Genomic DNA, 14377 nt, shown 5'->3' with positions numbered 1-14377 from the left:
ACCCCATGTGGAAGCAGCATCCTGGTGGCCTCTACTCTGTGCAGGAGAAGCAAACAGAAGGGACACCCATGGGGGTCTGTCCCCTCCTGGCAACTCCCAGACCTGCTTAATATCACAGCTGCTGCTGCACCAGGAAGATGCAAAGGGCTGTGAGGTGGCAGTGGCATTGCAGTTCAGGATGCTGCTGTGGCACAGGAATGCCAACCAGCAGTAACAGGGCTCTCCTGTTTACCTGCTCCATGCCTGTTAGTGCTTGGATAAATCCAGGAGGGATCCAGCTCCTGGCCTCTCCTGGAGCCTGCAGCACTTAGCTCTGGCAACAAAGGGCATTCCCAAGGCTGCCAGAGACTGCTGGTGCCCTTCCCCCAGGCTGTCCCATCCTCCCTGAGGGCAGAGACTTGGGCAATTCCCTGCCTCTTGCCCGTTGCCCACAGCTCTCTGCCCACACTCCCCTGCCAAGGGCAGGTAACCACAAGCTGGGCAGCAGCTCCTGCAGTGCCCCAGCCCAGTCCTGTGAGTCCTGGCCTCAGCTCTGCCTCAGTAAACAGCACTCTGAAAAACAAGCTCACATTGCAGAGATGCTTTAGCAGAGTATTTATTCAATGCCAGAGTGAAGAGCAAAACTCGGTACAAACAACCCCTTGGTGCCTCCTCACTCACTGCTGCACCGAGCCACAGAGTTCACAGCTGGGACAGAAGAGAGGTGCTGTTCCTTCGCTGTGTGACTGGACAGAGCAGGCAGGATGTGGAGTCTGTACACACACACACACACACACACACACACACACACACACGCACGCACGCACCGGAAGGAACCCCTCCTTTCATGACAGAAAACCTGAGTACAGGGGTTTTGGGTGAAGCTGGGGCACAGCAGAACATGGGTGCTGACCCTCCTGCTGCAGGGGCTGCTAAAGTCATCAGTGCCATCATGACAGGAGCTGCCACCTCTGTCAGGTCTATCTGTAACCCCAGGCTGGCCTGGGGCTGCCAAGAGAGCCCGAAAACACCTCCCCATGCCTGGGCTGTAGATCCTTCTCAGCTCCACTCTCAGGAGTGACAGCAGGTCCTGGTGGCCCCGGCTAGGCCAGGTCAAGATGAGCTTAATTTTAGACATTTGGGTACCTGCTGCAGGGAGAGAAGTTTCAGGGACCGACAGTGAACACCACTGAGTGCGTAACCACTCAAAGTGATCAGCCCCACCAACTGCGGGGTCCTGGGGAAGCTGTCCCCACACCCACAGGGGGTCAGCCCGAGGGAGCAGGAGCTTATTCAGCTGTCACTGCAGGCAGGAGGGCTCCATCCCCAACACCTGCAAGAGAATACCTGCAGCACCCATGGGTGCCTACACCTATTCACAGAGAACAGACCAAGAGAATCTAAAGTGCCATGCCGTGGGTAGCAGGGGAGGGAGGTGATCCATCCTCACTCACGGATGCCCCAGGATGGGACAGCAGATCTCCCACAATAAATATGTTCCTGATCCATAGCTTATCGAAGTGCTGCTGAGCATAGGAAGGGAGAGGCAAAGCCAGCACCATGATACCACCAGCCCTCCCCACTCCCAAGTTTGGAAACTGGCAATATAAACATGTTGTTGCCAACAAGGCAACAAGACCTCCCCCCCTGCACCCTTACTGCCCTCCAGTTCCTGCAGCCCTCCTGGGCAGAGGTGCCATGGGGAGGAGGCCTTCAGCGTTCCTCAGCAGTAAGATGAGTTGCCCATGGAGGTTTGGGACAAACACACATTAATAAAATGCCTGTGTTAAGAGTCCTGCAGTCAGGCAGTGCAGCTGTGCCACGGCTCCTGCCAAGTGCTCTGCAGCTGGCGGCTCCCAGCTGTGGGGCCGGCCACATCCCGGCCTCAAACAGACCCACACTGGCCGTGCCTCAGTGTCTTCTGAGTCCAGAGCTCACCCAGAGAGCTGTGCCCAAGTAGCAGTGCTGGTGAGAAGCTGTGGGGAGCCCAACCTGCAGTGATCAGCTCAGTGCTGTCAGATGGGCCCATAATAGGCCTCTCGGCTCTTACATCCTGTCTTTGAAGCAGATGCTCCGAGGAGGAGGTGATTCCTGCTGCTGGGGTTCCTCCTGGCTCAGCCATGGGATTTGTGTGCCCAGAGCTCATCTCTGTGCAGGGCTCAGGGCTCTGCAAGCTCCGTAGGAGGTGCTGCAGTGAGGAAGCTGCAGGAGCAGGTGTACCTGGGTTCAGCTTTTCTGGTTCATGAGCCAGGAGAAGAGCAGCTTCCTGGGCCGGGACCTCCTGGCCTGGCGGACACGCACAGCCCGCGGGGACCGCCACACCTTGATGGTGGTGTCATCGCTGGCTGTCAGCAGCAGTTCCTGCTCCACTGGGCTGAATGCCACTGAGTTCACCACGTTGTCGTGCTGCAGTTTGGCCAAGCAGATGTTGTAGTGGCGGTCCCAGATGTAGCCATGTCGATCCTCTGCCCCGCTATGGCAGAGACACCAGTCAGAACATTGCACCACTCAGGATGTTGCACTGGTCAGGGCGTCAGCCCAGCAGCACCAACATCCTGCCAATGCCACCCCTATCCTTCTGTCAGGATGGGGACAGAGTGTGTCCCAGCCCCTGCCTCCATGAGCTTCACTCTGCACAGGCAGCTCCCTCTGGGATCCAGGGACCCCCACACCACCTGCAGTCCCTGAGAAGGACAATTGCCACCCACCCCCAAACAATCCATAGCCCCAGATTTACTCTTTCTTCACAGATTTACAGCAGGAGCAGGGGAGACAGCCTTTATCAGCATCCCCCAATTCAGTCCCTCTGCTCTTTCCAATCCCACTGTCCTGCTCCCAACACACAGGAGTGTCCTGCTCACTCCAGCAGTCCTGCAGCAACCACCCCAGGCCCCTGCAGCTGCAGGGTCAGGATCCTGCGCGCCCCCTCGCCACACACCTGGCCACAAAGTCCCTGCTGACATCCAGGAAGATGAAGAAACACTCCTCGTTGGGCGTGTAGGCGCGGTGTGCACGCAGGGCTCGCTTCACCTCCTTCATCGTCTTCAGGTCGAACACATGCAGGTCGATCTCCTCGGCAATGGGAGGCGGCTGCATCGGGTCGGAGATGACGCAGTCCCGTGGCCAGGCCCGGCTGTTCACGTACAGGTACCTGGGGAGGGCAGGGAGGGGTCACCTGCACCGCGCAACACACAGCAGAGCTCACAGAGCCCCCGGGCGTGGCGGGGACCGAGCCTGCAGCCCAGCTTGCTGCAATCCAGGCTGAAATGGGGGAACAGGCTGCTGAAACACTCCTGGCCATGTCTGGAAAAGACAACCACACATGGGAGGTGGCTCCAGGGGTCAGGTCACACCTCTCTAATCCCATTAAAACCATCTTTAAGGATGGATGGGGGTGTCTTGTGGCCAGGTGAGAGGGATATTCTGCCCCTCTGCTCAGGTGAGACCCTACGTGCAGTGCTGCCTCCAGCTGTGGGGCTCCCCAACAAAAGAAGGACATGGACCTGATGGAGCAAGTCCAGAGGAGGCCATGGAGATGCTCCAAGGACTGGAGCATCTCTGCCATGAAGACAAGATGGGAGAGCTGGGGGTGTTCACCTGAAGAAGAAAAGGCTCCAGGGAGAACTCAGAACCCCTCCCAGTGCCTAAAGGAGCTTCAGGAGAGCTGGGGAAGGAATTGGACAAGGATCTGGAGGGACAGGACAAGGGGGAATGGCTTCCCACTGCCAGAGGGCAGGGTTAGATAGGATATTAGGAAGAAACTTTTCCCTGTGAGGGCAGTATGGCCCTGGCACAGGTGCCCAGAGAAGCTGTGGCTGCCCCATCCCTGGAAGTGTCCAAGGCCAGGCTGGATGGGGCTTGGAGCAACCTGGTCTAGTGGAAGGTGTCTCTGCCCATGCCAAGGGGGTGGGGCCTTGATGGTTTCTGAGGTGCTTTCCAACCCAAATGATCACAGGGTTCTACAGATGATCTGCCTCAGCAACAAGACACATTTGTGTGGGCAGCTCCTCCACTTTCACAAGGCCTGACCCTGTCCTGAGCTGGCTCAGGAATACATTCCTGCCACAAGCAGCAGTGATGCTCAGCAGTAACATGCCTTCAGCACCAGGATCAGCAGGCACCTGCTCCATCTACCATAGTCATTTCTTCTCCTGGTCACCCAGAGAGCCCATGAGCAGCTCTTGCCCACTCTGGCAGTGGCTGAAGCCCCCACACTCACCGGTGGTCAGGGGACAAGCCCATGCCGATGATGTGCCCGTGGATGTCAATGACGTGATCCAGAGAGTCAAAGAACTCATCTGAGCGCCTCTCCTCCCCCAGCACCGGCCCAGCAGTCGTCATCTGATGGGGCAGGATCCTCTTAATCCCTGCGGGACAGAGAGCAGAGGGAGGTGGTTCCACAGGCCACTGCCAGCAGGTGGCAGGGCTGAGGAAGTTCCCAGGCTTCAGGAAGGGGCTTCCCTTGGTGCTGCTAAGGAGAACCAGCTCGCTGGCCAAGGACTGGGACAGGATTGCTGTTCCAGTCAGCCTCCTTCAGCTCTCCAAGTGGGCTTTGGGCCAGCATCCGCCCATGAGTGAAATGCTGGCACATCCAATCCCAGACAGAGAGATGCCCAGCACCTGCAGGTACAGCCACACCTTGCCACAGCCTGGCTCTGAAGCACAGGGAAGCTACACTGGGCTGGGAGACACAGTGGCTGCAGAAATGTTTTTTCCTAAATGAATCCCTGTGTCAGGCCCATTTCCTGCAATAACAGCCTGGAGAAGCCCAGCACATGCATAGGCTGTGGTTAAGAGTTTTCCCCCAACACTCAAGTGCAAGTTGGGGTCAGTCCCAGAAAGCTCCAAGAACAAATGCTTTAAACCTAAACTGAGCTCAAGTGCTTTGTGGCTTCTGAACTTCCTGACTAAAGGAGACACATGAGATGGGGTCAAGCCCTGTCTCCTTCCAGCTGTTTGCTAGAGGTCCCAAACACAAACCACCCCCAACAGCTTCCTGGAGGGCCCCTGTGCATCAGCAGCTACTGGACACACACAGGCTTCATCCTCAGCAGGTACACGAGAAGCTGGAAAATGGCTCAGTCCAACCCATCAGTCCTCTAAAGGAATTGCTGACAACGCCCTTGGTTTTAGCCTTCTCCTGCAGCCCAACAAGGCAAAAGTGACACACCACTGCCTCATATCAAAGCTCATTCCCAGCATTCCTGCCTCTGAGTCTGGCCAGCCCAGGGCCTTCAGGACAGTACTGGTGTTCTTCCACTCCACTGGCACTGCTCACCAGGATCTTCATCCTCTTTTCCACAGCACCACACTTCCAGTTCCAAATTTGGACACACATGAGTTAGCAGCACAAGCTGTTCAGCTGGCCACGAGCACAAGGAATGGGAGCTCAAGGACCTGAGGCTGGAACAGCACAGTGTGCCAGCAACAGTGTGGGAGGGGAGCACAGACCGAGCTCCATCAGGTCTGGGGGAACAGAGCAGGTGCATCAGGGCCAGTTCCACACACAAACCAAGAGGGAAACAACACTGAGGTGACTCATGGCAGTACAGGAGCTGAGCCAGCGTCCAGCCCTCCAAGCAGCAGCCTGTGCTGTGGGCACTGGCCACCAGCCAGAGTCACAGAGTTCAAAGGCATCAAACAAATCCCTCGGCCCTGGGAGGCTGTGCAGGAATAAGGAAGCCCAAAGGCTCTGCCTCAGCATGTGGCAGGTCCCAGACGGCGAGGCAGCCTTGGGTCAGTCCAGGGCTGAGCCCAGTTGGGGCAAGCCAAAGTCCACCATGGGTGACTGCAGACCTGGCCACTGGCAGGAGCATAGAGCAGAGCTCACTCAGTCCAAACCATGTTGCCAACAGAAGTGGGCAAAGACCAAGTGGCTCTTCTCCAAGTTGCCTACAGCTCTGTGAACTGCCTTCCCCCACCTTACTGGGCAGTACTGGTGTGGGACCAAGTCATGGGAAGGTCAACAGACCCTGCAGCAGGGAAACAAGGCTGAAACTGTGCAAGCAGTGAAAGGAACTGAAACTGCCTGGCTTCACAGGAGTCTTACCTGGGAGCAGCTGTCTCCTTCCCCACATTTCTGGTCCTTTCCACCTCTCTGTCAGCTTTCGGGTCTCTTGGGGAAGCAGCTGGACTATCTGCTCCTGCTCCCCCCTGTGCTGATTTCCAGTACATTCAGGCTCTGCTAGTCCCGGTGCCTCAACAGGAGCATTCCAGGTAAGTAAGGGACATCCTAGCCCAGGACAAGGTCACCAGCAATGGCACTGCCTGACACGTGCTACACACGCAGTCTGTTGTACCCCACTGAGCAAGGAGGCTGCAAAATGCCTGGCATTGCTCACCACAGAAACACTGGCTGGGGCAGTAAATACCCTCCTGTGAAATCTCCCCAGTCCCAAGGCTGAGGTGCCCAAATGCCTCACTGAGGCTGAAAGCCCATGTGAGGGTGGTTCCACACTGGGCAGAGGGGAGGCAGGCAAGGGGCAGAGCTGGAGGCACTGCACAAGCAACACACACATGAACTTCTCACTGCTCAAACCAGTTTTGCCTTGATGCCCCCTCCACTCCCATATGAGAAGAGTCCCTCTACACAACCTGTCCCAGGGCAAGCACTGCCCTGCCCCTGCATCAGCTCGTGGCTGGTGTCCTTTAGCCAGAAATGTCTTGGTCTTCTGTTCAGCCCTTGCTATGACTCTGGCCATGTGTCATCCTGGCAGCAACAAAACAACCCTCAGGAAGCAAATTGTAGCTCACACCTTACCAACAGGCCAGCAGAGAGACCAGGTCTTTTCTGGACCCAAATCCAGAGCACAGCTGCAGCCCTTGCCCTCGGGCTGGCCTATTGCCCTGTGCTCAGCCCCAGCCTTACCTATCTGGTGTGGAGAGTAGGTGAGGCATCCTGTGGTAAAGATTAAGTATTTTGTCTTGCTGTTGCTGTCCGTGGGGAGCAGGTTTGGCTCAGGTGGCTTAGTTCTGTTGCGCACAAATAGCTCAGCCACCTTTGTCTCCAGCTGTGTCTCAGTCATGGCAGGCCTCATGCGGCCCCCCATGATGTCATCAAAGAACTGCTGCAGCCCGTCCTCCGCCAGCACATCCCCGGCATCTGGCAATTCCTGTATGGCTGGCTCTGGAGGATGCTTGGGCTTGGCCTCTTCTTCTTCACTGTCGCTGCCAAGATCAAAGACTGGGCAGGTGGAGGAAGCAGCCAGTTGCTCCTCATAGTCCAGGAGCAGGTCCGGGGAATCATACCGGCTGCAGTCAGCCACCATCACGGTCCGGATGGTGCTGGCATTCAGGTTCTGGATTTTGAACAGTCTCTTCACTACATTCACATTCTCAGACTCAATGCCCTGCAGGCAGAAGGGAGAAGTGAGCAGGAACCACCCCAGATCACTCCCACAGTTCAAAGCAAGACCTGAGCCGGTGCAGGGACATCAGCCACCACTGACCCCTTCACACTGCATGTGAAGCACTGGCACAAGGACTGGCTCAAGGTTTGCCAGCTCTGCTGAGCTCCTTCCTATCCTGGATGGAGACATACCAAGACAAAATGTTCCCGCAGGCAGGCAACAGTGGAGCTGGGAAACAGAGACTGGGCAGTCCTGCTGCCAACCCAGCCTGAGGTCATCAGCTGGTGCTACCCAGTATTTTACAGTGCAGGGCCACGAATTGGATTCAATCCCTGTGGGTCCCTTTCAACTCAGGATACTCTACATTCTATGATCTATGAGGACTTCAGGACAAGACCTCTGCGATGAGCATGAAGTGGGATCCCTCTGGCTCACAGTAGCAGTGGCAGAGGACCCCTGTGCTCCTGAAGTCTGCCTGTATGCTGAAGCAAAACCAGCCTTGTATCTGCTCCAGACACATGCAGCAGGTTCCTCCCTGCCTCACTGCTCTCACATCCCCATAATGGGTAAGGGCCTTCCTGGCCTCTCAGGGATCGAAGGGTTAATGCTGTGCGGCCAGTGCAGCATGAAGATGTGGCTGTGGGAAGAGTCTCTGCTACCACGGGATTTCACCTGGGGTCAGCATCATGTTAAAAACACAAAGCATGGGGATATGCAGCTCTGACACTGCAACAGAGGCAAAACATGGAAGAACGTGACTGCCAACTGCCATGGAATGAACATATGGCTCTCCAGGTCTCACCACAGCATCAGAGACAGCACCTGGCCTGAGGAACCTCAACAAGACCAGACAGGGCTGAGCTCAGCCTCCACCTCCCAGGAAAAATGCCCCAAGCTACTAAGTGGGAGAAGGGCCATTGTTGGGACACACATCAGGCTACAGCCATCCCAGGCTCAGCTTCAGAATACCAAGGACCTCAGCAGCCCTGTTGTTGGACAACGCATGCTCTGGGGCACTGTGGTCAAGTCCTCAGCCTAATTAATGGGGCAGGAGTTAAAGTGATCTGAGGGCAGAGTCATAATATTGCAGTGGGTACCATGACACCAAGCATGGAGAAGCCTCATGCAAGGGTTGCTTTGAGCTCAGGATCCTGAGAGCAAGTCAGAGGAGACAAACAGGGAGGACAGGAGGATTGCGCCATCCTTCCCTGCAGCTTTACCTCCTCCAGGAGCCAGCAGGAAGCTGCACTGCCCGTGGGGCTGGAAGCCAGGACGCTCACCTGGAAAGCATTGTTCAGCCACAGCACAGAGCAGGAGGTTATGCGCCCAATCCGATGCAGATTGCCTGAGATCAAGTTGGTTTCATTCAGCCAGCAGCCAAACACATCGTAGGGTTTATTCCTCACCCTGGAAAGCAGAGTGAAGTTCTCTAGAAGAAAGGGAAAACAGGAGTGTTAGCAGATGACTCCCAACAAGGCCTTGGAGAAACAAGACCTGCCTACAGGACAGGGGAAGTGGATTCAGGTCTATGTGGGACAGGCATCAAGGCAGCACTTCCAACCTCCATCCACCTCCAAGCCACTGCTATAGAGAGAGATTATTTCTCTTTTCTAGAGAGATGTGTGATGAGATCATGCACAAGGGAAACCAATACAACAGGGCAGTTTGATGGAGCCAGAGAAGAGAGCAATTCACCTTCCCAGCCTTTCCCTGAGCAGGGCCCAGGTCAGGCCCCGGAGACAAGAATGAATTAAACATAAACAGAATTTCACTCCTATTCCTGGGGGTCAGAGCCTTTGCCAGGGAGGCAGCTGTGCACTCCTGATTCCTGGTACAGTGGGACTGTGGCACAGAGATGGTGAGAGATAACAGAGCAGGAAGTAGAGGTGAAAGAGGCTTAGGTGACAGTGCCTCAGAAAGCCATGTGAGACCTCAGAGTGGGACTTGGGCCCCAAAGATAATCTGAAGGCTGGATTCAGCCCTTCTGCTCTGCTATGGAGACAGGCTGGGAGAGCTGGGAGTGCTCACCTGGAGAAAAGAAGGCCCTGAGGACAGCTCAGAGCTCCTTCCAGGGCCTAAGGGGGCTCCAAGAGACCTGGAGAGAGACTTGGGACAAGGGCCTGCAGGGACAGGACAAGGGGGAATGGCTTCCCACTGTCAGAGGGCAGGGTTAGATGGGATATTGGGAAGAAATTCTTCTGTATGAGGGTGGGCAGACCCTGGCACAGGTTGCCCAGAGAAGCTTGACTGCCCCATCCCTGAAGTGTTCCAGGCAGGGTAGGACAGGACGTGGAGCAACCTGCACTGGTGGAAGGTGTCCCTGCCCATGGCAGGGGGTGGAACGAGATGAGCTTTAAGGTCCATTCCAACCCAAACCATTCCAGGGTTCTATGGTTCTATGCCTACCATCACATGAGAGAGAAACAGGAGCTTCAAGACAAGTGCCATGGATAATACTGGCCAGACTGTCATGTAGGGCAGAAGTGAGGCTAAATACAACCCACACTGCCTTTAGGTGCTGCACTGGTGACCTGAGCAGAGTTAAAGCTGCCCGTAAGGTTTCCCCTCCAAAACTGACTGAAACCTCTTGGTTCAGGTGTCAGGAGGTAGGACAAGATGAGGTCAAGGCCACTGCACACCCAAAGAAGGGAACCCCAGCACCCAGCATTCACCCCTCCTATGGAACCCTAGGGAAGGCAGCACTTACCCACGCTGATCACGGCAATCTCCCCTGAGGAGGAGTTGTGAGGCCCCACAAAGACACCAGACACCAGCAGAAGGGAGTCATCAGAGTTGAACTGGGAGAACTGGGTGTAGCTCCAGTTGTATGGCCTCATGTTGGAGCTGTGCTGCAGGGAGATGTCCAGCTCATTGCTCCAGATCTACAGAGAAACAGACAAACAATCTGGAAACTGCTGAGAAGCCTGAGAGTGGTTCCACTTTATCTGTTCTGCCAGCACTCATCAGGACATGAAAAACAAACAATATCACCAACCCCATTTAACTGCCACCCAGTCCCCATATCCCTGCCCATATTCCTAACAGAAAATGGAGAGGGCCTAAATGCAGAACTGCAGCTCCATTGGTCAGAGAGGGTGTTCAGACAGTAACTATTACTGTCACATCTGGGTTTCCAGTGTGTTCAGGGAGATTCCTCCCAGGACAACTTCTCATGCAGGACATGTGCTGCAGTGAATCCCCACTCTCTGTCAGACTCAGGGCACAACAGGGCACTGAACTGTACCTAGAAAGAACCAGAGCCAGGCAGGCATCTTGGCCACCTCCATACACATGGGCTGGAGCTGGAATTCACATCCCTCAAGGCTACATTTGCAAAAGTCATTAGTTCTGTGGGTTTGAGAACATCTCAGAAACTGCAGGAACCAACCTGAGTTCAGGGACATCTGGTCAAACCTCTCCTCTCCACAGACTTCTCAGAGACTGCCCTCAGGGCTCAGCCCCACTGAACCACAGCTGGAAGGGCTGGGCAGGGCACATGCCACTTTACCTTGACTGTGCAGTCTTTGGAGCACGATGCAAACAGGCAGCCAGAGTGGGAGAAGCTGAGGTGCAAAACCTGGTCATTGTGCTCCTTCAGGGCCTGCACCTCCACGCAAGGGATGGTGTCGTAGAGTCTCTGGAACTCGTCATACCAGGAGACAGCAGCTGCAACACAGAGCAGGGACACAGGACACAAGTGTGAGAGGAGGGAGGCACAGGGCTGGGCTAAACGTGGCATCAGTCTGTCATAAACCAGTCCCAGCTCCTGTGAGCAACGTCAGGAGCTCTGCTGGGGCTCCAACCCAGGCCTGCAGCTGAGTTACCAGTACTCAGCATTTTCAGTGGCTTTCCTACTCCCACACACAAAAAAGCCTTTCAGCCAGTACACACACAGCTCCACACTGCAGCACCTCTGCTTTCCAAACCAGCACAGCTCCTGCTGAAACAGCCAGGGCAGAGCTGCTGGCTGTCAGACCAAAACCTTGCTCAGGACAAACACAGTCCTCTGAAGGGAGACATGATCCAGCACCATCAAACAAACCAGGGAGTGAAGCTGGGAAGCTGCTCCTCACCATACTTGGTTCTGCATTGATTATCTCTGGCTTGTCTAATGCAGAATTAAGACAGTTTCAGAAAGGGTCTGAGACCAGAAAAAAACCACCTCCATGAGATAAGAGACTTGAAAAAATGAGAGAGAACAAGAGCTGGCCAGAGTGTGCCAGGGAAGGAGGAGCCCTGCAGCAACACAGCCTGGGGTACACTCAGAAGAGTCCCACTGGCAGTCATTGAAGAGACAAATAAAGAAAATTTTTAGCAAAGAGCCTGGCCAGACTTCTTGCAACAGCAAATCCCAAAGAAGCAAAGAGGATTAGACACATATATGGATAAGGGCCAACTTTCCTAGTGACACTGAACAGGACCGAAGGATTTTCTGGAATACGCTGCAGCCCAGGAAGCGCCTGCTCCTGCAGGCAGGGACCAGCACATCCAACTGCTGCTTGCAGGAAAGGTGCCTCAGCCCCCTCTCTAAACCTCTGTGTCCCAGCCCATCTGGCTGGGGAACATCCTGGATAGGCCCCACCTGGACAAGCAACTCCAACGTTTCCTCTTACAGACCCACTGGATACTGTTCTAGCAACCATGGAGCTGCCCAGGGCAGGCAGGCTGGCAGGGGTACTCACCAAACTCCCGCTCTGGCTCCTTCCCAGGCCTGCCAGCTGTCCTTGTCCTGCTGCCTTGTGGATCGTGCCCACAGCTCCAGCAGCCAGGGAGGTGCCTGAATATGTTACTGAGCTACACCAAGTGCTTGATCCTAATTAGTGCCCAAGAACAGGGCTGGCAGCTAACTAACCAGCTCCAGGAGGCTGGGAGGAAACAAGCTTGGTCGAAGAGCCTCAGATAAACCCTAAAGACAATGTCCTCAGGCCCACAGAGCTCCCAGGGTCTGCAGGAGTGAAGTCATGCAGCCTGAGTCATCACATCCACATCCCACCTCTTCCTAGAGCCCTTCTGCTCTTCCCTGGTGCAGGGAGACGGGCTCCTGCTGCTTGATCCTTGGCATTTCTTCCTGCCCTCACGATCCAGGATCCAATTCCCTCATCCACAGCCCCCTGCAGCACACTGGGAAAGGGCTGTTTGAACTCTGAGAGAAACCCACCCCGGCAGGTCCTCAAGGCCTGTCCCAGCTGGTGTGGTAGTGCTGGGTCACCCTTTCAGACTGCATCAAACTGCCTCCAGCACTGGATGCTCAGAGGGAGCAGAGCTGTGACCACATGGCTGCCATCCTGGAGCCCTCTGAGAGCTTGGCCAGGGAAGGCCCTGCAGGGCTCAGGCAGCTCCTGTTGTGAGCCCAGATCAAGCACGACCTTCCCTGGTGCGGTGGGGCAGCTGCTGCCTCAGCACGTGCCATCAGAGGGCCACACAGGCATCCCCCCAACAGGCACAGGTGTCCCTGCACAGCCCAGTCCCACGGGGCCCCCCGGGCAGCCAGTGGTGGCCGAGGCAGTGCCCAATTCAGCTGCAGCCGGGGGGGCTGCGGGGCCCTGCCCAGCCGAGCCAGCAGAGCCCAGGCCGGCTGGGACACAGCGGTGTGTGATGACTCACCGCCGCTCCGGCATCTCTCTGGGCAGCACATCCTGACAGCACCTGGCTGGAGAGCCCAGACTCCTCTTTTCGGGGAAAGGATGGGAAAAGCGAAGCACTTTCAGCCCCCTGAGCCCTGTTTTGGAAGGGTCTGGGCAGTCCCGGACCCCGTGCCAGGCACTCCCCCGCCCGGAGCACAGCGACACAGCCCGGGGGTTCGCCGGGCACAGGGGGCGCGGGGCGTCCCTCCCGGGCTCACGGCAGGTGCCACCGGCCGGGCCAGCCCCCCGAGCACACCTGGGTGCCGCGGCACGTCCCGGGACACGCGGTAATAGCGGTAGAAGAGCTCCTTCCACAGGAACTCGTCGCGGGCCACGGCGCGCCACTGCTGGCAGACGAGCCCGACCGAGAGCACGTCGGCGTGGTCCAGGTACAGGAAGATCTCGAACAGGACGGTGTCCGGGAGCCGGGGGCCGCCCGCGGCCATCGTGTCATTCTGCCGCCGCGCCTGCAACCCAGCGGGGCGCGGGGATCAGGCCCGGACGGGCACCCGCCCCGCCCGTGCCGGGCCCAGCACTCCCGGTGTTCCCGGTGCCCCCCCGCGCCCCCGTTCCCGGTGTTCCCGGTTCCCCAAGTGCCGTTCCAGATGCCGTGCCCAGGGCCCCCATTCCCGCTGTCGTTGTTCCCGGTGCCGTTCCCGGTGCCCCCGTTCCCGGTGTCCCCGTTCCCGGTGTCCCCGTTCCCGGTGTCCCCGTTCCCCGTTCCCGGTGTCCCCGCTCCCGCCGTTCCCGGTGTCCCCGTTCCCCCCGTTCCCGTTCCCCCCGTTCCCGGTGTCCCCGTTCCCCGTTCCCGCCGTTCCCCGTTCCCGGTGTCCCCGCTCCCGCCGTTCCCGGTGTCCCCGTTCCCCGTTCCCGGTGTCCCCGCTCCCGCCGTTCCCGGTGTCCCCGCTCCCGCCGTTCCCGGTGTCCCCGTTCCCCGTTCCCGGTGTCCCCGTTCCCGGTGCCCCCCCCCTCACCTCAGCGGCTCCGCTGCCCCCGCCCCGCCCCCCCCACTCCCCCACTTCCGGCCGCCGCTCGGGGGGCGCCCCCGCCCGCCAATCACGGCGCCGCGTCCCGCCGCAGCCCCGACAGATCGAGCACCGAGCTCCCTGCCGCGCGCCAGGCACGGCGAGCCGAGCGCGGCACGATCGCGCCTGCGGCGGCAGAGCTGCCCCGCCCCCGAACCGGCCCCGCCCCCGAACCGGCCCCGCCCCCGAACCGGCCCCGCCCCCGAACCGGCCCCGAACCGGCCCTGCCCCCGCCCGCTCACCGGGCCCCGGCCCCGCCCCCGGCCCCGCCCCCGGCCCCGCCCCCGGCCCCCGAACCGGCCCCGCCCCCGAACCGGCCCCGCCCCCGAACCGGCCCCGCCCCCGAACCGGCCCCGCCCCCGGCCCTGCCCCTGCCCCCGGCCCCCGCCCGCTCACCGGG

The 14377-nt window shown here is 58.0% G+C and overlaps 1 protein-coding gene across 2 annotated transcripts; it reads right to left on the bottom strand.

Moving 5' to 3' along the window:
* Positions 1-585: 585 nt before the first annotated feature.
* On the bottom strand, positions 586-13999 carry FBXW5 (F-box and WD repeat domain containing 5). Of its 2 annotated transcripts, none has more exons than XM_071574430.1 (9): positions 13927-13999; positions 13209-13419; positions 10837-10994; positions 10036-10210; positions 8609-8757; positions 6848-7328; positions 4199-4346; positions 2918-3130; positions 586-2452 (listed from the first exon to the last, which is right to left on the bottom strand). In XM_071574430.1, exons 2-9 carry the CDS (start codon positions 13396-13398, stop codon positions 2206-2208), a joined length of 1761 nt encoding a protein of 586 aa, XP_071430531.1. In that variant the 5' UTR covers positions 13399-13419; positions 13927-13999; the 3' UTR covers positions 586-2205. The 2 variants fall into 2 exon arrangements, with proteins under 2 accessions (XP_071430531.1, XP_071430532.1); XM_071574431.1 differs by lacking the exon at positions 13927-13999 and adding an exon at positions 12933-12997 and having other exon boundaries at positions 13209-13230.
* Between the last annotated feature and the right edge of the window lie 378 nt (positions 14000-14377).

Source organism: Pithys albifrons, chromosome 20, assembly GCF_047495875.1.
Source record: "Pithys albifrons albifrons isolate INPA30051 chromosome 20, PitAlb_v1, whole genome shotgun sequence".
Lineage (NCBI taxonomy): Eukaryota > Metazoa > Chordata > Aves > Passeriformes > Thamnophilidae > Pithys > Pithys albifrons.
The sequence above is the reverse complement of the archived record's forward strand: the minus strand, read 5'-3'. Positions and strand labels throughout refer to the sequence as shown.

Coding starts and splice junctions, on each gene's coding strand:
- FBXW5 (XM_071574430.1), bottom strand. CDS start 13,398: ATGGCCGCGGGCGGCCCCCGGCTCCCGGACACCGTCCTGTTCGAGATC. Junction 10,995..13,208: donor GGACGTGCCGCGGCACCCAG/GTGTGCTCGGGG, acceptor TCTGTGTTGCAG/CTGCTGTCTCCTGGTATGAC. Junction 10,211..10,836: donor CCAAAGACTGCACAGTCAAG/GTAAAGTGGCAT, acceptor GTTTCTCTGTAG/ATCTGGAGCAATGAGCTGGA.